This window comes from Orcinus orca, chromosome 4 (genome assembly GCF_937001465.1).
Source record: "Orcinus orca chromosome 4, mOrcOrc1.1, whole genome shotgun sequence".
Lineage (NCBI taxonomy): Eukaryota > Metazoa > Chordata > Mammalia > Artiodactyla > Delphinidae > Orcinus > Orcinus orca.
This window is the reverse complement of record NC_064562.1, coordinates 140734126-140756970: the sequence shown is the minus strand read 5'-3', so window position 1 is coordinate 140756970 and position 22845 is coordinate 140734126. Positions and strand designations below refer to the sequence as shown.

Genomic DNA, 22845 nt, shown 5'->3' with positions numbered 1-22845 from the left:
TAAAGTAACACTGTATTTATTATTTTTTAATAAAATGCATTTTCAGAAATGTTTTATCACAAACTAGTGCTACAAAAATAAATATAAAACAAATATACATGTTTACATATGTTACTTGTAACATAAATACACATTATTTACATGTTCAAAATTCTGAAACTCCAGCATGTTTTGTCCATGATTCTTAACATGTCTAAGAAGTAGGGAAAAAAATAAAAGCACAAATATACCACACACCATTTATATTTTTGCTTTAAAAGATTGTTCAATACAAATATGTGAACACAGTAATTTTAGGAGTATATGTTCTAAGAGCAAAGTTAGGTGTCCTATTTTAGTCTACGACCACATTTTGTAAGTGACTCAAGTATCATTCTGCTTTGTTCTCTCATTAGAATACATCTGTTATGGTATAGATTAAAATTCTCTTTTATAGAAGGGCTTTCTGAAGAAGTTTTTTAAAATGAAAAAAGTCACTTTACTTGAAAGCCAACAAAAACGTTATTTATTAAACATATATATATCTAAAAGGAGCTTTAATCAATGAAGACTAGGAGTTGAATTAGAAAACATCAAAAGGATGGAAGAAAGACACTGTAATTTCTGTCTGATGTATTCTGGTAATTTTTCATTTTCTCCATACCTAAGTGAAGCAAAAGAGAAAAAGATAAAATTATAACTTAGTCACCTGGTTTGTAAGAGTACCAAAAGTCACATTATATTTTTCAGTAATTCTTCAATGGCAAAGGCACTTCAGAGAGATCATACAAAATTATTAGATACTTAAGCATACTCAATTTGTTTCCTTTACTTATTTTTTTAAAGATTTTTTTGATGTGGACCATTTTTTTTAAAGTCTTTATTGAATTTGCTACAACACTGCTTCTGTTTTATGTTTTTATTCTTTGGCTGCGAGGTATGTGAGATCCCAGCTCCCCGACCAGGGATTGAACCTACAGCCCCCTGCATTGGAAGGTGAAGTCTTAACCACTGGACCGCCAGGGAAGTCCCTGTTTCCTTTTAAAATAGACCAATTTCTAAATGTATTTAAATAATAAAAAGAAAATTAGGTCAAAAAACTTGAACAGACTTTATAATTTCTAAAGCAAGCTGAAAATCTGGATTCTTCATTAAATTGAAGACCCTAATTTAAAGAAAATACTAAGCTAAACACATTATAAATACATTTCTATTAAATATTAAAAATTTCCAAATGACCATATCAAGTAAAATCTGAACTTTTATCTTCTGAACATGGGTTCTACCCATTTTATATCTGTATCTTTCCACTTTCTGGATCATTTGAAAGAGTTGATTTAACAAAACCTCTCACTTTATGAGTTCTTTAAATGATGGTACTGCATATATACACACAAAAGCAGTTGGTAGATATCCACAAGTTATATTTGTACCAAGTATTTTCTCTACAATATGCACTTTTCATAAAGTAGCATGTTTGTACTGGTACTGTCGGCACCCTACCTCTTTTCAGTAGGTTATGGTTTGAAATGTGGAGACCAAACTACTGCTTATTGTTACTATTCCCAGATCCTCCTTGTTAGCATACTTATTAGCCTGGCATACATCCTCATTTAGAATGAATATATACATTCAAAAAAGTCTTTTAACATTAATCACTTTACATTAGATCAGGGGATACAGCCTTTCATTTGGGAAAAATAATCTGCTTACCTTTTAAAAGAAAGCTTCCTTGTTTCTATGTTCTTTTATGTAAATTTTCTAAGTATATTTGAACTTAGAAGTCCATTACTTATGAAAAGGGCCAACCTAGTTAGACTGAAGGAATAGGAAGGCTAAAGGAGTCTAACCACTTGGAGTGGATAATCCATACCAATTACCCTGCATTCCTGTAAACACTCATAAAATATGCATTAGACTATATGAGCTGCTATGAATATTTAACAGTTTAAATAATAATATGAACTTTGTCAACATGAAAATAGTAACTTTATTAAGTCATTTATTTCATCATATAGATAAAACAAAATTAGAGCAAAGAGCTGAATCTCAACCAGTATTTTAAGAACTTACCTAGTTGTTTGACCATCTGGAGATGTATAACTAATAGAAGACACTCCTGCTTGCACGACCAACTGGGACCCATCATTAAACTGAACCCACACAGCTCCACTAGTTAACTAGAAAAGTAATAAGCAAGCAAAATTACTACAGAGGATATGAAGTTCTTAAAAGGTACTCATGTTTAAAAGGATTTTCATATAGTTTAAAAAGAAAACAAAACAACCCTTCAGGTAACTACAAATTTGGGGCTGTGATGGTAGTAACATTTGAGAATATTCATATCTTTTTCAGATTATTCCTTTAATGGATAGGGCATCATAAATTAAAATTATTCTACATAAATCCTGTTTCCCATTCATTTCCACTAGGCTATCTAAGCAACCTTTTTTTTTTTCCTTTCCCATAGTATTTCTAACCAAGAAGAGATTTAGGAAATAACCAAGCAACACTTTCTTAAATTAGAATTTCCCTCTATTCTTTGTTCTTAGGCCAAAAGAATTTCTATTCTGCTTGAGAATGTTACATCTTTGCTTTTGAAATTGGTTTCTTTAGTCACTGATGTTTACAATGTGCCACTCCAAACAAGAGTACAGAGAAGACATGGACACTGGAATCAAATAGACCTGGGTTTACATCCAGATTCTGCAAACTAGTAGGAATGTGCAAGTCAACCATCCATTATGAGCCATAATTTTACTATCTATGAAAGGCGATAACATCAACTTTACTAGGTTTTATTTTGGGAAATGAGACAATGTATGTGGAAAACATGGTACCACATAGCATGTACTCAACAAATGCTGAGTTCCCTTCCCGATATTTCCTACCCCCCATAAAGGACTAGGCTATATTTTACTTCACTGGTAAGTAAAAATTACATGTGCTGTGCTCAAACATCTCCAAAGTTCAAGCTTTCAGAAAATATACAAATCTAAGTTTACACCTACATAAAATTCTTTAAGTTTGAAACTCAATGTAGACCTAATTTTTAAATGCAAAAATTCTTTTCTGCCAAATAAAAATTACTCTATTAATATAGATTACAAATACTTTCTAAAACTTACGATGCCCTGGGCATTCTCAAATCCTAATGTTTAGCCATCATCATGACCTCTACTTTAAAAACAAATGGCAAGGGCTTCCCTGGTGGCGCAGTGGTTGAGAATCTGCCTGCCAATGCTGGGGACACGGGTTCGAGCCCTAGTCTGGGAACATCCCACATGCCGCGGAGCAACTAGGCCCGTGAGCCACAACTACTCAGCCTGTGCGTCTGGAGTCTGTGCTCCGCAACAAGAGAGGCCGCGATGGTGAGAGGCCCACGCATCGCGATGGAGAGTGGCCCCCGCTTGCCGCAACTAGAGAAAGCCCTCACACAGAAATGAAGACCCAACACAGCCAAAAATAAATAAATTAATTTAAAAAAAAAAATGGCAAGAACAGGTCACCTAGGCCCTAGCAGGCAATTTGTTATCAACAATATCTAGAGCTTTCCATCTGTATACAAATAAAAAAATGTGAAAATTATTAATGATATAATCAATGCAAAAAGTGTAAAAACTGTCTTGCAAAGAGAAATCTAACTTCTCACCTGTGTAGCCCAACCAACATTTTTCACAAAAACAGACTTGAAAAGTTGTGCTGATTTAGGGAGACAATCTTTTAGACTACTAGGAGAGCTGTTAGTTCCAGAAGCTGCACCTGCAAGGCCAAGTCCTTCATTTGTAACCATCTACAAATAATAAAAGAAAGAAAGATATTATTCCTTAGCATTCTAATAAGCCAACTTCAGCAAAAGTAGATGATGACCAGATTTTCATTATCTTAAATTAATTTTTAAAGGACAAAATTAAAGAAAATACAATCACATTACAGAAAACTGGAAAATTGGAAAAGTATAAAATAGGAAAAAAAATCACAGAACTACTGTTTTGATTTTGTTTGTCTTTTTTTCCCAAGGTATAATTTTTCATAGCTTCAATTATAGTATGTATGTTTGTGTGTGTGAATACGCACATACCCATATACACAAACAAAGATCTATTTCTTTAATCTTGCATTTTACTACATTGCTATATAGTTTTTATTGGTATGATAGTTCATTGAATAAAAATATAAGTTTGTTTAACCATGATTCTATCATGGATATTAAGGCAGTTAATGATATTTTACTAGCAAAAATAAAACAATATATATGTTAATATATTTAGCTTTTTCCCAGAGGAGTCAGGTTAGGCCTTGCTGAGGTAATATTTAAACTGAGTCCTGAAAGATCAGAAAGAATTACCCATTAAGAGGTTCAGGAAAAGAGTTCCAGGTCAAGTGAAGAGCATGTGAAAATGCCCTGAGAGTTTGGCTTAATCAAGGAACTAGGCACAGAGAGTGTGGGGTAGCTCAGGATGAGACTGGAAAAGTAGGTAGGTGATAGTAAGGCCACAGTAGGGTGTTTTAGTTTGATATCAAGGACATTAGGCAATCATTGAAGAGTTTAAAGTACAGAAGTGACATATATTTACTTACAGAAGGATTAAGTATTGGTGCCTGTTTTGGAGAAGCTGCACTATTTACGATCATTCTATTCAGAGATGGTGTCTCTCTCATTGGGTAGTTTGGATCCACAGAAGGAGGAGGTGTTAAGGCCTTAGGTGAACTAGTACTACTAGGTTTTCTGAAGGAGAAAGATACGTCAAATACATTCTTTTAAAGCTTTCAATTTATAGAAAACAAAAGAATGTTCATAATGTAAACATTAAACTGTTTTTTTAAAAAAAAATTTCTACACATTTTAGCCATATTTAATAAATTTTCAAACATTTACCTTCCTACAATTATTGGGAAAAAGGGAGCACTTCCACTTTTCTTTTCCTCTTCTGAAATTATGGATTCCAGTGCTAAACAAATACGGTGGCCCTATTTCAAAAGAGTGCTTTCTGTCATTACTTCATCTATGTCATTTGTATTATTATTAATTGGTAAGAAAAAACCTACTAAAAGTCGGTACATACCTCATTAGCATGGTTCATATACATTTTTATTTCCTCTTTCAAGCTATTAACTTCACTTTCACCTTTTAAGGTGTAAGATTTGCCAGTCTTTTCGATCACCTGAATTAAATCTTCTGTTTTGTGTATCTTTGCTCCTTAAAAATTAAGCAGAAAACCCTTTATTATTTCTTTAAATATTACTAGATTTATATTCATTATCACACCCCAGTACATAATGACTCCCAGATCAAGGTAACATTTATATTCACTTATTGGCCATTAATAAAATGAGGCTCTCAAAGTAGTATTCAAAAAATAAAGGCCATTTTTCTTTTCCGCATATAACTGGCTTAAGTTTGATACTTTTATATTTTTAAAAAACCACTACTCTCATACAAAAACATAAGTGAAGGACAGCTATAATTATGTGTACTGTGTGAGTGCATGTACTATGTGTCCCTTAAAGGAGGAAACTTTACAAATTAAAAAGTAAACATCTTTATAGATTTAGAAAATAAAATTCTCTGGTTCAACCTTATCCTTTTGTGATATTTATTACCCTAAAAATTTGGTATGTGTCCGTTTAAATTTCTAGTAAGAAACAGGATATTGTTTATTTCATGTTATTTTTTTATAATATCAATCAGAATGTTGTTAAACTGGAGCCAAAAGGGGAAAGAGAATTAATATACACATTAGAAAATAAATTGTTTACAAGCAAGTATATATAAATTTTGATTAACATTTGACATATAGTATAGTGTGCTGTGTAATTTTTATGTATGGATACATACACACACACACACACCTCGCTGTGTTGGGGAGTTCCCTGGTGGTCTAGTGGTTAGGATTCAGAGCTTTCACTGCTGTGGCCTGGGTTCAATCCCTGGTCGGGGAACTGAGACCCCGCAAGCCATGCAGCGCAGCCATAAATAAAATAAATAAATAAATCTCATTGTGTTGAATTTACAACAAACAAAAAACCAAAAAACCCCACAACTACTAAGTTACAAACTAAAGGGAAAAAAATTACCATTTCTAAATGGCACTTACCATCATAAAACCAAACCTCAAAATCAGCACCAGGGGAATTCTCCATCAAAACACATTTAGCATATCTTGTAAAATAAGTGATTTTGGGAGATTTAGATCTTACAAGCTGCACAAATCTGGAAGCATATTGATATTTTCGCCAGTACTTTTCTAGGGAGAGAAAACAAAAGTTACCTAACATTAGGGAATAAAGTGTTGACATAAATTCCGTAACAGTCTAACATTTATTTCTACTCTTCCTCAAAAATTCAAGTCGAAAGTTAATACTCCCATTACCCAAAGTTAACAGTTCCATTACCCAAATAAAAATATTTTAGAGATGTAAGTCTACTATTTTAATGAAAACTAAAGACAGTATAATAAAATTCCTAAGAAGTATATAACAAAATCTGATGATTAGTATCATGATTATTTATTAAAGATTTTTTTGATATGGACCATTTTTAAAGTCTTTATTGAATTTGTTGCAACACTGCTTCTGTTCTGTTTTGGTTTTTTGGCCATGAGGCATGTGAGATCTTAGCTCCTCGACCAGGGGATAGAACCCGCACCCCCTGCGTTGGAAGGTGAAGTCTTAACCACTGGACCACCAGGGAAGTCCCAGTCTCATGATTATTTTAAAAATCTCTTACTTTGAATCACTGACTCCTTATTAAAAGTAAGATAATGACTCCAGGAAAGTTTTAATAAATGAAATGAAAAGAGTTCTACCTGAGATATCAGAACCAAATGACTTTAGGAAAAGAAATGTAGCACTTTTTATATTAGTAAAACATAGAGTAGTAAATTTTAGCAGTTCCCTGTAACTATGGTCATTTATAATATTTGATAGTCTTGCTATGTGTCTTAATTTCTAACAGAGTTAGATTAGATAGGTTCTCTTATTTGCTTCTAAGTTACCTTAGGGAAGTCTTACTACTCAGTAGTTAATTTCCCAGTTCATAATATCCAAAAGCTAAGCTAATTTAGTTAACCACAATTACAAGTGATCATTATGTAGCACAGTAATGATTTCAAAAGTCAAAAACCAGATACTTCATGTTGAATTTTTAACATGATTCTAGACAAATTGTAACTATACAAGTGTACAAATTATATTTGTGTGACACATGACTAATATTCTAGAGTTAGTTTTTACTTAAGTAAACAATAAAATACCATTATAACACAGAATATGACTAAATATTGGATTAGTAAGGTATAGCACATCTCACCAGATATAAAGTTATAAGAACATAACCTGCATCCCAACTGAAGCCAAAATATTTACAATTTATGATACCCACAGTATAGAGTTTATGTATATATAAATCCATTATCTAAATTTATTCCCTGGTAAATTTACATACCTGGTAAATTGTCAAAACTGTACCTACTGATGTTGTCAGTAGGTGAGGGCGGTCTATCTGCAAGAGGAAAACCTCTTCCGTCATTTGGATAATAAATAGTGATCTGGCAAAAAATTTTTAAGAATTCTGATTATATGCCATTAAGTTAGAGCACTATATTTTGTTACTAAAATTATAAAAAGAGCTCACATGTATATTATTTTTATTGAAAATGCTAAATATTCTCTAAAAGTAATTTTTTTGCTTTCTAAACTTAAGCCTAAAGTTTAGATTTTGTTCCTGGTTATAATTATTTTTTACACCACACTAATTTATTTAAAGGTATGTAGTATACTATTTTAGTTTTTGAATTCCAGAGATACTATCATATTAGGAAAAGCGACTAAAAGTTGTTTTTTAAATATCATTATAGAACGAATGGAATGATAAATGCTTAAGTGATAAAGCTGCAAGATGATAAAGGAAATCCACATTACCATATTTCCATCACTAGATATATGAAGAACTTCTTTCACATATTCTTGAGATGCATACTCCTTTAGAAGCTCCACACATACCTCCTCTGAATCAAGTATGCTCACCTAAAAAAAAAAAAACTAAAATCAGTAACAATTCTCTTATTTACCAGAACAGTTCTGACATACATATTAGTTAAGAGAAAAGTACTTAACCATGGCAGAAACAAAAATTAAAGTAAAAATCAAATAGCCGCTTCACTGCAATTGTCTAGACCACAGGTGTATTTCAGCACAACTGTGAAACATAAGGAGCAAAGGAAAGAAGGTATAATGAAGTGTGAAATGATAACCAGTGAACAGAAAGAAAGCAGAAGGTAGGGTGGAGAATTTAAGGGCTTGAAAAGACAATAGCACGCCAAATAAAGGCAAGACTGGGTGAAAGGGAAAACAGGGACAAACAGGATGAAGACAGAATTAAAAAATCAAAATCACCATTCCCAATGCACACATAACATTAAAAAAAAATGCTGTACTTAATTTTGTGCATACTCCTTTTCTTTAAATAGTTTCAGATGTTAAAAAAAGTGATATTTTCTAGTTTATCTTTTTGAGACTAGATTAAATGTAGAAACAATGAAAACAAAAGCAAAAGATAGTATTAAATATTAACTTAGTTATTAGGATTGTGGATAATATTTAACACAGTATTTAGCCAGTATTACTTTTAAATGTTTTTCATTATCAATAATTTAAAATTCAAAAATTACTATCAATTCACCATTCTTAAAGTACCCAGAAGGAAACAATAGCTATTTTCCCATAAATACCCAGTCTCTTTTAAGTGAGTTTATCAAGTACGTATCAAACATACAGGGACATTATAGGGAACTGAAAAGATATTATTATGTTTGATACCAGAAACCATATACTCAAGGAAAATATAATCCAGTGATTTAGAAAAATAATAGACATACCACAGCCTTCTTCGTTTTCTGTCTGATTGGTTTTAACCTGTAAGCAGTCAAAGGAGATGTAATGCTTCGTAATGTATGTTTCTGATACCCCAATGGTGGCTCCACACCCCTCGTCTTGCTTTGTTCGGAAGAAGGATCTAAGCCAAAAATAGATTCTTGTTGAATTATCTCAGGTTTACTGTGAAATGCAGTCATGTATTTCATGGTATTCAACTGTTTTGCAGAATGCGCATTATCAGAAGCATCAGGGCTCTTTTTGGCTCTTATATCAGTCCAGGCATTTCTTGTTGTGTCCTGCAAATCTGGATGGCCCTGGAAATCTCTGTTTGGGCTAATGCTGTTGCACTCAGTAGTTTCTCTTAAATGAGCTATAATATACATAGAATAAAGCAATTTAGTGAATAATTAAAAAGTCAAGTCTACACAAAACAATGTCATGCTGGTTACAATAGCATTCTTTTTTCCTGAGGAACAAAAGAAATCTAGTTTTAAAAAAAGCTTGTAATTTTTCAGTTTAAGATACGGCATAAGGGAATTCCCTGGTGGTCTAGTGGTTAGGATTTGGCGCTTTCACTGCCAAGGGCCCAGGTTCAATCCCTGGTTGGGGAAATAAGATACCACAAGCTGCACGGCTCGGCCAAAAAAAAAAAACCAACAAAAAGATATGGCATAATAAAAGTGACTTTAAAAGGACATTTTAAGCCAGACTGCAAAGGAATACCTTTAGTCTAAGACTAAGAAAGAAAAGATATTAATATGAAATTAATGTTTCAATCAAAGCAAAAACTAGTCACCTAGGGTCACTTACTAATACTAAAGCAACTGCCAATGCTGCAACAAATAATAGATTTGAGAGGAGTTCCCAGGTAATCATTCTACATAACATGTAAATTCACTCTCTTTAAGCTAAGGACTATTTCATCTTTACTTACAAAATATGCAACTAAAACCAAAACACTCTAAAATATATGAAATAGGTTTATTATTATTACTTAATATTATAAATGTATTTGTACCCACATTTCTAAAACAGTTCTTGAACTTTATCCATTTAAATTTTATATAGTTTTAGAGTTCACATGGGAACATTATTTTTTTTAAAGCCCTTAAAATGATTAGACTATATAAAACTGTGTAAGGTAATTTTTCTAATGCTAAACTATAAAAATCTATATCTCAGCTTTCCCGTTAAATGACTTTTAAGTGCCTCCCTCCATAATTCCCATTATGACAGAAAATATCCTACATCAAATAATATACTTTAAAATTGTAGCAGCACTACTAGAGTATTATAAACAAAGTTACTTCAGACATGTCCATGTTTACCAAATAAAAGTATCTATAAACACAATAGAAGGTTAAGTGCAAGATTAAGCACATGGCAGTTCTGTAGTTTTAAAAAACATAAACTTGAATTATCATCTTTAACAAGTACACATGAGAAGATTAATTCTCTTTTGGGCCCTTGAAAATAATATACATGAAAAAAATAGACTCTTGAGGTGACATAACTCTATGCTTAAATTACAGCCATATTACGCACTTGTCTGAGGTAACATGATACTTAGTAAAAAATTCTCTCCTGCTCTCCATGTTTCTTTTTTATTCTCTTTCTTCCATCATTATTTTCCAACCCACCTTCTGTGAATGTCATGTTCAATAATGAGAAATGTTTAACTTTCAAACTCTGTATCTATAAATAAAATAATGACTTGGATGAAAGCTGTTTAAAAATGTTTAGGTTTTAGTAGCTGTGTATTTTAGTGTATGTGAGGTCCCATTGGTACACTATGATGATCCACATCACCTTCTACTTAAAAATAAAGTCAACCATCTTTTGATTATTTTATAGGCACTGATAGTAGGTACTTATTACAGAGAAGCTGCAAGAGCGGAGGGGTTAAGAGTAAAGTCTCTGAGCCAGACTGCTTGGGTTAGACTCCTCTCTCTTGTATTTATGGACAGTGCAGCTTGGCAAATTAACCTTTGCGTACTACTATTTCCTCATTTGTAAGACAGGGCTAATAATAGTATCTTCCTCATATGGTTTTTGTGAGAATTATTAATAAGTTAATAATATATGTTAAGCATTAAGGACAGTGGCTGATACAGTAAATACTCAAACTGTGTTAACAGTAATTATTACTATTATTGTAACAGTTTATTGAAAATGTACTATTTTCTTAAGAAAACCCAAATAGAAAACTGCAATGCTTGGCAAGTGGCCAAGTCATTAACTTTTTATTGAATAGTCCATTAAAAACTCACCATTTATTTGCAGATTCCCAAACCACTGTTGCACCATTTCAGTCTGAGCTGTCTGGTCTGGAAATGGAAAAGGAGTTTTTCCATTTTTTGGACAAAGATGATTGGAGCTAAACAAAGAAAAAAAATTTCCTATAAACTAATAAAAAATTAAAAGGTAGTAACCTTTTAAGATAAAAAAACACTAAAAAAGGGAGCTCTCTTCTGATATGAATACCTAAAAATTTTTACATTAACTGTAGAACCCAACATTTGCATAACTAAATTGTGTCTATGAAGCTAAATTCCCATGCCAAAATGCCCATGGCACTGTGACATTTCTATATGGCTACTGTCCTCTTTTAATTTAAACATAAAAATCAAAGATCAGAAAAAGAAAAACACTAGTCACTAAAAACTTGCCTTCATGTGAGAAGCAGTCAATATGATTACTCATCACTTAGGGTCAACTTCTCTTTCTCTATTTGTGTGTGTGTGTGTGTGTACAGTTACTGTTAAGAGTACTTTAGGAATCAGACATGTTTAATATATGATACATCGCACTGGAGACCTGCTTCATATAAAATTTAAAATGACACTAGAAATTCCCAAGTATTAAACACATACTACAAATACATTCATGAGCACATATACTCATTTTAAGAGATTCTTAACCACAATTCAAAATCATCATTCTGATTCTCTTCCTATTAAAAAACAGAAGTCATAGTTAAAAGTGCCCCAGGAATATCTGACAAGGTAACCCTTAGTTAGATGCAGCTTCATGTTTGTGCTAATACAATGTTTATTGAAAAGTAAAATGCTTTTTGATAGAATTATTCTTACAGTGCTTGATTGTTATCAGGTCTTTCAAAAGATCCAGAACCATTGGATGTCTTTTCTTTAAAGAAGTGAAGAATATTAGCATTGCTGTTTGTGGATGAGTATCTTTCTTCATTTTCATCTACTCCTGATCTTTTGGATTTTGAAAGCATTTCTGCTGAGTAACATCGTTCCATTGGATACGTTTTCGCTCGCGACTGACTATTAGAGATGCCAGATCTATCGGAGGAATGGGCTCTACGAAGGTATCGAGAATGTGGCCTTTCTTCTGCCTCTTGGATTGCTCTTCCCCTTCCACTATTACTGGTTTCTTGTTCTTGATTTCCCCACTGAGTATAAAGGCTGCTTCCATCTCCTGAAGAAGAAAAATCACTTGAATTTTTATTCTTTGGAAATATAGTCATTTTATTTGGGAGTGGCTGGTCAATCAAAAGTCTTCTTCTGTCAAATAAACTACCACTCATACTGGTACTGGAAGAAGCCGTAATTGCAGTAGAAATTGTGGCATGTCCACTATCAATAGAGTCTTCTACAGTTCCTAAATCTTTACTTTTTGTTGAAGAATTTCGGGACATAAAAGGATGGTCTAATACTGAAGACAGACTTAAACGATCTGCTGGATTTCTACGAAGTAACTGGTGAATAAGGTCCTTGGCTTCTCTTGACAAAAAAGTTGGCATTTCATAATCTGCCAATACAACTTTATTTAACGTGTTCTTGATGGTGTCAGTGTCAAAAGGTGGTCTTCCAATAAGTAACGTATAAAACATACAGCCCAAGGACCAAATATCAGATTCAAGTCCATGTGCACTTCGAGTTGCAATTTCTGGGGAAATGTAATTAGGAGTTCCACATAAAGTATAGTGCTTTTCGTGTGGCATTTTCAATTGAGTGGCCAGCCCAAAATCAGCGATCTTGATGTTCATATTACGCGTAAGTAAGAGGTTAGAAAGTGTGAGGTCCCGGTGTAATATACCATGAGAATGGAGATACAGCATTCCTGTGATGATCTGGTGCATGAAGTGTCGAGCTATTAGAATGCAAAAATTAAAACTACAATTTAGAAAATCTGAAGATTCAGTATTTAGAATACATCATGAAACCCAAGTACATATGCCAGTATGACAATTAGTAAACTGGTTTGTAGCTTAGTTTTACCAGCCAAAATACCACTCTGATAATTTCATAATATTCTTTAATAATTCCTATTAAGACAACTAGGCACTCCTTTTAAACTCTGTCCTTTCCAACTAATCAACTGTATTTTCTAAATACAGTTAAGGGAGGCTTAATTTTAATAGGAACTGGGAGTGACCAGAGTTAACTAGGGTAACCAGAAGTCCATAGAAAGAGAAAATATTTATAATTAAACAATTCATAAATAATTCAAATTGTAAAAAAGAGAAAAAAAGAAAAGCAAGATGTATTTCCTTTGATGTCCTCCCAAACCCTCCTAAAAAGTAGTCACTATTAACAGTTTATACATATTCTTTTAAACTTTTCTTCCATGTGCTTATGTACACTTAAATCTATAGAAATACACTGTAATAAATGTTTTTAAAATATAAAAATGGTATAAAAATATAGTTTATTACTTTTTTTTTGCCACTTCACAATATTTCTTGGAGATATTTCTATGTCAGTACACATAGATCTCCATCTTGTTAAATTGCTATTGATTAATATTTGGGTCATTTCAAGATTATAAAAAAATATAGCAATAAACATTCTTGTACATGCTTGTTTTCTTGTGCATATAAATGGGGTGCTTCATTATGGTAAATTCAAGAAGTAGAATCACTGGGTTCAAAGATAAAATTTAGTATTTTAATACCTTGCCAATCGCCCTTCAAAAGGCTGTTATTTTCAAGCATATCCTTGTTGAAATTAGGTAGTCTCAATCCAATGGGTAAAAAAATGGTACTCGTTATTTTAGTTGGCATTCTTATGATTACTACTGATTTTGAGCATCTTTTCGTATGTTTATTGGCCAATTATACTTTCTCTTCTGTGAACAGTCTGCTTACATCCCCTGTCCATTTTCCTATACAATTATCTTTTCTTTTAAGGCATGCCTTATAGTTTAAAATTAATTGGACAGCCATTTGTTATACAAATATTTTCTTCCTATCTTTAACTTTTAAATTTGTTGACAGTATCCTTTGTCATACACATTCTTAATTTTAATTAGTCAAATTGGTAATTCATTTCCTTCCTATCTTTTGCAAGTTGTCTTATTTAAGAAGGCCTTACTATTATACAGTATTATGAAAAATGCAGTACTCATCATCAATATGTATATGAATTTATTTTCTTATTATGTATTATGTTCTTATTTTCAGTCTAAGGATATGAACATTTCCTTAACTCTTAACACATATGACCAAATTGTTTTCCAAATGGGTTAAATATAGATCAAATGGACAAAAAGCCTATCAGCAACCACCTTTCTTAGCTTTCAATCTTAGCCTGCAATGTCAGTTAGCAGGGTAAGATAATTTGAAAACAATCATTTGTGTGATGATATACGGACCTTACTTGATCCTGATCTGAACCGTAAAAAAGTTACTTATAAGAAACTGGGGAAGCTGAAACTGACAATGTGTTTGACAGTAAGGAATTATTAGGTGTGATAGTGACTTTGTGCTTACGTTTTTTGTTTTTTTTTTAAAGTCTGCATTGTTTAAAGATAAAAAGATGTCTATGATTTGCTTCAATATACTCTGAGGAATTGGGGGAATAAGAAGGGTACAGATGAAACAATGAGTTGATAGTTTTGGAAGCTCAGTGGTAAGTTCATAGGGGCTCATTATATTACTGTCTCAACTTAAGTGTTTGACATTTTCTATAATAAATGGTTTCAACAGGTACTGTGTTTGACTTAGAAACTACTTTATGGTCATCTACAGCATCCTAAAAAGCTTTTTCTAAATTTGAAAAGATACACATTCAACTGTGACCAATGACTTAATTTAAAATGTTGTTTTGGCAAAAGATGGATAGCAAATTTCTTCTTCTACTTTATTTCTGTAATGCCTGAATTACTTACATGAATTAACAACTTTCTTAATTTGGGGGGGAAAAATCTCTTTTTATAGCCCAAAGTAATAATTGAAACAGTTTTACTAAATATTATAAAAAGTACATTCTTCAAAACTACAAAGAGTAAAATTTGTATTTTCCAAAACCAATTTTTTTTAAGAAAAATGAAAGAAAGAAAAGAAGCACAGCCTACCTTCATTTTCTGAGAATGGCTTTCTTCTGTTTTTTATATACCTGTTCATCTCTCCATTATGGCACATTTCTAATACTAGGTACACATAATTGTTATCTTCAAAATAGTTATACAGCTGAAATGTAAAAGGGCATAATAAATTATAATACAGAAAAATTTAATGCCCTTGGCCACTTTTATAAAATTTGTATCTTACCTCCAAGATAGAAGGATGTTTCAATTGGCAATGTATTTTCACCTCATTTTGGACTCTCTGTACCATTCCAGCTTTGTACATGGCTTTCTTATCTATCTAAAAATAACATGAGAGGTTTAAATGTTAATGATAAACTTTCAAATGTGAAGTTGTCATGTTAACTTTGAAAAGAGAAAGTATACTATAAAATATTCTGAAGTCCTTTTATCTTCTTTTTGAGATCAATTTATTTCGTTGTCTATTTTCCCCATGCACCTAGCAAAGTGCTTGACAGGGTGGACATTCAATAAACTTGCCCAATGCATTCTAATACACTCTACCAACTTAAAGAATTTAATAGCTCAACCATCATATCTATGATAATAACAACAAATAAAATTTAGCAAAGCTTTAAAACAAATCTTCCCTTTTCCTACTGGTTTAGGTGTTTCTTAATTTCCTTATGTTACTCCTATTAGACTGACTTCTAACAATCAAGAATAGTATTTTAGCTTTTTACAGTGTAATACAGAACTATGCACAGTGTATTCTTCTTATTATAAACAAATTATTTGTTCTTTGACTGCTACCAATTACTCTAAGTACATATAATTAGAACAGATACCAAATCTAATGAACATGAGTAAAGATAGAACACTTATTTAAGCATGGTTAAGGATCTCCTAAGAGATCCTTAAGTTTAACTGTTGGAACTACTGTCTTCTGCCTAAGCAATGGGTTTTTTACAGCATAAAGAAAAGGCTGGCAGGTAAGGAGTTTCTAACATCTCAAGTAGCAAACCTCTCTAGTTACTTGCAAAGCAGAAGTGAGAAACTGATTAACATATTCTTACCATTTTGATTGCAACTTCCAAACCAGTGTGAATGGACTCAGCTCTATAGACACCAGCAAATGATCCTTTACCAAGCAGATTTCCAACTTTAAAATCCTTAAAAGTTAAAATTAAAGAATATGTGTAATGATTTTCGATGCAGAAAGGAAGAAAAAATAGGAAGGGGCTGGAAAAAAGAGGCTAAAATGGATCGGGAGGAGAACTTGCATTCAAAATTCAAGCAGGTATCACACCTCGATACAGCAGGTGTCTGGGGTGGCCAGCATGTTGACGCCTTGTGGGTCTCTGAGCTTCCAGGCTGGTCTCTGGATAGAGCACCCTAATAGTCTGGTTCCTCAGCCTCAGCGTAGCCTCAGCATCCTCGTCCCACCCCCAGCCTGCCCCCGAGAGCTAAGGCCCTGAACGGAATCCCGCCGCAACTCCCGCCGGAGGTAACCGCCATCCCCTCGGAGAAGGGGAAGACAGCCTTGCCCTGCTCTAGCGCGGCAGCTCCGGCGGGATCGCTGACATGAAGCCGCGGTGTCTAGGGACAGAAGGGCGGGGCCGCGATCAACACACCTGTCCCACCGCCCCCGCGTCTCAGAGGGGCGGGCCGCTCCGCCCTCAAACAGCCGGGCCCCCGGCGGTTGGGACCCTCCCAAAGCACTCCGGCGTCCAACCTGCCGCCGTTAGCTGCGCTCTATCCCCTTCCTGCCAGGGTCTCGACGAGTCCCGGCACTCCGACTCCCACCCGCCCTACTGGGGACTGCCGAGTCTTTTCACCTCGATCTTCTCCCCGATGCAGGTCGCCATATTTCCAGGCCGCGGTCCGTGCTCCCTGGATTAACTCCCTTTACGCAGTCCTTTCGAGGCAGCGCTCCAAGTAGGCAGCGTGTCTTGGCGTCCATCAGGCTCGGCTCTCTAGGCCGCCGCTCCCGGCGACGACACTACAGCCACCGAAAGGGCTCCCGGGCACCTTCCGAGGCCTGGGCGGCGCCTCCGCGCTCCCATTTTGAAAAACTCCCGCCGGTTGCCGTTCTAGCGAGGTTGGAGGGGACGTAAGGAGGCGGGGCGTTCCGCAGAAGCTGCGCCTGGGCGCGCATGCGTGGCAGGCTCCTTATCCGCTCGCCTCCGGGCCGAGGACCGGAAGTGCTTCGGCGGGCTAGAACTTGGTTGGGAGCGTTGGCAGTTCGGCTCTTGGAAGACCCGCGCAAGACGGATAAAAAAGGTAGCCTAAGATATGAGATATTCACAACTAGTCAGTTACTCACTTCACGGTCTGAAAAGCTACTTCTTCCAATTCTGTAAAGGGTTTAAAACAATTTTTGAATTCCAAATGCTTAAACTTGACGGAGCAGCATAGGGGATAAAAGTCAGTACCTGACTTAACCACCGGTTTACACCTCTGTACTTACTCCAGTTTTTCATATCTGTAATGAATGGATACGGTGCTTTAAGAAAATTGACTCCATTATTTATTTTGGTAAATTTCTATTAATTATAATGCCATCTGTAGAATAACACATTTGAGAGTTCTCACACACGTGCGATAATGTATTGATCAAAAAAGACCTCCGACGGGCTTCCCTCGTGGCGCAGTGGTTGGGAGTCTGCCTGCCGATGTAGGGGACGCGGGTTCGGGCCCCGGTCCGGGAAGATCCCTCATGCCGCGGAGCGGCTGGGCCCGTGAGCCATGGCCAGTGAGCCTGCGCGTCCGGAACCTGTGCTCCGCAATGGGAGAGGCCACAGCAGTGAGAGGCCCGCATACCACACACACACACAAAAGACCTCCGAGGGCTTCCCTGGTGGCGCAGTGGTTGAGGGTCCGCCTGCTGATGTAGGGGACACGGGTTCGTGTCCCGGTCCGGGAAAATCCCACATGCCGTGGCACGGCTGGGCCCGTGAGCCATGGCCGCTGAGCCTGCGCGTCCGGAGCCTGTGCTCCGCAACGGGAGAGGCCACAACAGTGAGAGGCCCGCGTACCGCAAAAAAAAAAAAAAAAAGACCTGAAATTTTTAGAAGTTTATAAAAATCTTATATGTTCTTGTATAATGTTATGTCATAATTCTTGTTATTACTTTAAAATGTATATCTCAGAAATAACTAAAAAAAAAAAGACCTCTGAGGTTGGTATGATACACTTTATGCAGATGAGAAGATGGTGATATTCAGCAAGGATATGTAACAAACTGAGAACTACTCCACAAACTTAGGTCAGTTTCTAAATGGAAAGCTCTTTTCTTCTACATTAATGGATATATCAGGTTTATGTAAGTTTGTCTACCTGCAAGCTGTATAAAAGCTGTTCAGAGAAAAGTCAACTTTTCCCTTCGTTCCTGGAAATCCTTCCTTTAGGGATATATATTGCAACGCTTGAGCGGTTGGTTCCAGAGTCCAGTCTTCCAATTAGACTTGCTTTTGCTGTTAAACTTTCAGAAGTTCCTGTAATTTGCTGTCATTGTGGGTTTTTTTTTTTTGGTGGGGGGTGGAGGTTGTGGTGTTTATCCTTTATTCTGTTAGTATCAGGAATTATATCGACTTAAAAAGAAAAGAATGTTTTAGAGCGGTTATAGGTTCACAGGAAAACTTAGTGGAAGGTACTGAGAGTTCCCATATACTCCCTCCTCTCAAACATGCATAGCTTCCCCCATTATCAACATCACTCACCAGAAAGGTACATTTTTAATAAGGATGAACCTACTTGACTCATCATAATCATGCAAAGTCCATAGTTCACCTAAGGATTCACTCGTGATGTTGTATATTCTATGGGTTTGGACAAATGTATAATGACATATATCCATCATTATAGTATTTTCACTGCCCTAAAAATCCTCTGTGCTCCTCCTATCCACCACCCTCACCCCACCCCAGCAACCACTGATCTTTTTACTTTCTTCATCGTTTTGAATTTTCCAGAATGTTGAATAGTTGGAATCATATAGAATGTAGCCTTTAAAGATTAGCTTCTTTCGCTTAGTAATATGCATTTAAGTTTCCTCCATGCCTTTTCATGGCTTGATAGCTCACTTCTTTTAGCACTGAATAATGTTCCATGGTCTGGATATATTACAGTTTATTTATCCATTTACCTATTGAAGGACATCTGAGTTGCTTCCAAGTTTTGGCAATTATGAGTAAAACTGCTATAAATGTCCACTTGCAGGATTTTCTGTGGACATATTTTCAGCTCCTTTCAGTAAATACCAAGGAAAGCAATTGCTGGATCTTATGGTAAGGGTATATTTTAGTTTTGTAAGAAACTTCTAAACTGTCTTCCAAAGTGGCTGTACCACTTTTCATTCCTACTAGCAATGAATTAGTATTCCTGTTCCACATCCTCACCAGCATTTGATGTTATCATTGTTCTGGATTTTAGCCTAGAAATTCTAATAGCTGTGTAGTTGCATCTTGTTTTAATTTGCATTTCCCTGATGATACATGATGTAGGACATCTTTTCATATGTTTATTTGCCATCTGTATGTCTGTCTCCTTTGGTGAGATATGGATTGAACTCTTTGCCTTGGTTTTTTAATCGTGTTGTTTGTTTTCTTATGGTTGAGTTTTAAGAGTTCTTTGTATTTTAGATAACAGTCTTTTATCATTGTTTTTTTTGCAACCTTCTCCCAGTCTGTGGCTTGTCTCTCATTATCTTGAGATGTCTTTCGGAAGAGCAAAAGTTTTTCATTTTAAAGAAGTCCAGCTTATCAATTATTTGTTTCATGGATTGTGTCTTGGTGTTGTATCTAAAAAGCCATTGTCATACCCAAGGTAATCTTAGTTTTCTCCTGTGTTACCTTCTAGGAGTTTTATAGTTTTATTTTTAGGTTTGTGATCCATTTTGAGTTAATTTTTGTGAAGGCTGTAAAGGCTGTGTATAGAGTCATTTTTTTGCATGTGTGGATAACCAGTTTTTTTTATCACCATTTGTTGAAAAAACTATCTTTGCTTCATTCTATTGCCTTTGCTCCTTTGTCAATGATTAATTGACTGTATTTCTGTGTGTCTATTTCTGGGCTCTCTATTCTTTCCCATTGATCTATTTGTCTGTTCTTTCACCAATACCACACTGTCTTGATTACAGTAGATTTATATGACCCAATACCCTTAGTAGTATTGGTCCTCCAACTTTGTTCTCCTTCAATATTGCACTGGCTATTCTGGGTCTTTTGCTTCTCAGTATACACTTTAGAATCAGCTTGTTGATAGCCATAAAATAACTTGCTGGGATTTCAGTTGGGATTGCATTGAATCTGTAGATCAAAGTTAGGAAAAACTGACATCTTGACAATATTGAGCCTTCCTATCCATGATCACAGAATATCTCTCCATTTATCTAGTTCTTCTTTGATTTCTTTCATCATAGATTTGTTGTATTCCTCATATAGATCTTGTACATATTTTGTTAGATTTACACCTAAGTATTTCATTTTGGGGATGCTACTGTAAATTGCATTGTATTTTAAATTTCAAATTGCACTTGTTCAGTGCTGGTATATAGGAAAGCAATTGACTTTTGTATATAAACCATATATCCTGCAACCTTGCTATAATCACTTATTAGTTCCAGGAAGGTTTTTTGTTGTTGTTGTTTGGTTTCCTACATAGGTGATAGAATAATCCGTGACCAAAGACAGTTATGTCTTCCTTCCAAACCTGTACATGTGTTCTTTCCTTTTCTTGTTTTATTGCAGTAGCTAGCACTTCCAGTATGATGTTGAAAAGGCATTATGGGAGGGGGCATACTTGCCTTGTTTCTGATATTAGTGGAAATGCTTCTAGTTTCTCACCATTAAGTATGATGTTAGCTGTAGGTTTTTTTCTTAAAATTTTTTTTCTTTTTTTGGCCATGCCACGCGGCATGTGGGATCTTAGTTCCTACACCCCTTGCATTGGGAGTGCGGAGTCTTAACCACTGGACCACCAGGGAAGTCCCTGTAGGTTTTTTATAGATATTCTTTATCAAGTTAAGGAAGATCTCCTCTACTGCTAGTTTATTGAGAGTTTTTATCATCAGTGGGTGTTGGATTTTGTCAAATACTTTCTCTGCATCTATTGATATGATCATGTGATTTTCTCTTTATCCTGTTGATGTGATGAATTACATTAATTAAATTTTGAGTGTTGAATCTCACTTGGTCATGGTGTATAATTCTTTTTAATTCAATTCGCTAATATTTTGTTGAGGATTTTTGCATCTGTGTTAATGAGAGATATTGGTCTGTAGTTTCTTTCCTTGTAATGTTGTCAACTGGGTTTGGTGTTATGGTAATGCTGACCTAAGAGAATGAGTTAGGAAGTATTCCCTCTGCTTCTGTCTTCTGAAGGAGATTGTAGAGAATTGGTATAATTTCTTCCTTAAAAGTTTGATAGAATTTAGCAGTGAACGCATCTGGGCCTGGTGCTTTCTGTTTTGGAAGGTTATCCATTATTGATTCAATTTCTTTAATAGATATAGGCCTAAACATTGTCTGTTTCTTTTTGTGTGAGTTTTGGCAGATTACATGTTACAGAAATTGGTCCATTTCTTCTAGGTTATGAAATTTGTGGGCGTAGAGTTGTTCAAAGTATTCCTTTATTATCCTTTTCATGTCCATGGGATCTGTAGTGATGTCCTCTCTATCATTTCTGATATTAGTAATTTGTAACTTCTCTCTTTTTTTCTTAGTTAGCCTGGCTAGAGTCATATGAATTTTTTGATCTTTTCAAAGAACTAGCTTTTGGTTTTGTTGATATTTCTCTATTGATTTACTGTTTTCAATTTCATTGATTTCTCTAATTCTTTTTTTTAAATATCTTTATTGGAGTATAATTGCTTTGCAGTGTTGTGTTAGTTTCTGCTCTATAACAAAGTGAATCAGCTATATACATATGTATATCCCCATATCCCCTCCCTCTTACATCTCCCTCCCACCCTCCTTATTCCACCCCTCTAGGTGGTTGCAAAGCACCGAGCTGATCTCCCTGTGCCATGCAGCTGCTTCCCACTAGCCATCTGTTTTACATTTGGTAGTGTATATATGTCAGTGCTACTCTCTTACTTTGTCCCAGCTTACCCTTCCCCCTCCTGTGTCCTCAAGTCCATTCTCTACGTCTGTGTCTTTATTCCTGTCCTGCCCCTAGGTTCATCAGAACCATTTTTTTTCTAGATTCCATATATATGTATTAGCATACGGTATTTGTTTTTCTCTTTCTTACTTGCTTCACTCTGTATGACAGACTCTAGGTCTATTCACCTCACTACAAATAACTCAATTTCGTTTCTTTTTATGGCTGGGTAATATTCCATTGTATATATGCGCCACATCTTCTTTATCCATTCATCTGTCTATGGACACTTAGGTTGCTTCCATGTCCTGGCTATTGTAAATAGTGCTGCAATGAATATTGGATTTCGCTGATTCTTATTGTTTCTTTTTTTTTGCTTACTTTTGATTTAACTTGCTTTTTTTTTTTTTTTTCTAGTTTCCTGAGGGGGAGGTTTAGATGATTTTATTTACTTAATTATTTTATTTTTTTCTTTTCCATTATGGTTTATTACAGGATATTGAATATAGTTCCCAGTGCTATACAATAGACCTGTTGTTTATCCATTCTGTATATAATGGTTTGCATCTGCTAGTCCCAAACCCCCAATCCATCCCTCCCCTACTCACC

At 35.0% G+C, this 22845-nt stretch overlaps 1 protein-coding gene across 6 annotated transcripts; it reads right to left on the bottom strand.

The window, feature by feature from the left end:
* Positions 1-17390, bottom strand: PLK4 (polo like kinase 4). Of its 6 annotated transcripts, none has more exons than XM_004265120.4 (16): positions 16971-17390; positions 16209-16304; positions 15377-15472; positions 15181-15295; positions 11949-12975; positions 11127-11233; positions 8859-9226; positions 7903-8007; positions 7427-7529; positions 6078-6227; positions 5046-5179; positions 4859-4950; positions 4561-4708; positions 3632-3772; positions 2053-2159; positions 1-643 (listed from the first exon to the last, which is right to left on the bottom strand). In XM_004265120.4, the coding sequence occupies exons 1-16, from the start codon at positions 16998-17000 to the stop codon at positions 541-543; spliced, it is 2922 nt and encodes a 973-aa protein (XP_004265168.1). In that variant the 5' UTR covers positions 17001-17390; the 3' UTR covers positions 1-540. The 6 variants fall into 6 exon arrangements, with proteins under 6 accessions (XP_004265168.1, XP_004265171.1, XP_033275287.1 ...); XM_004265123.3 differs by having other exon boundaries at positions 8859-8995; positions 16971-17386; XM_033419396.2 differs by lacking the exon at positions 16971-17390 and adding an exon at positions 16442-16725.
* Between the last annotated feature and the right edge of the window lie 5455 nt (positions 17391-22845).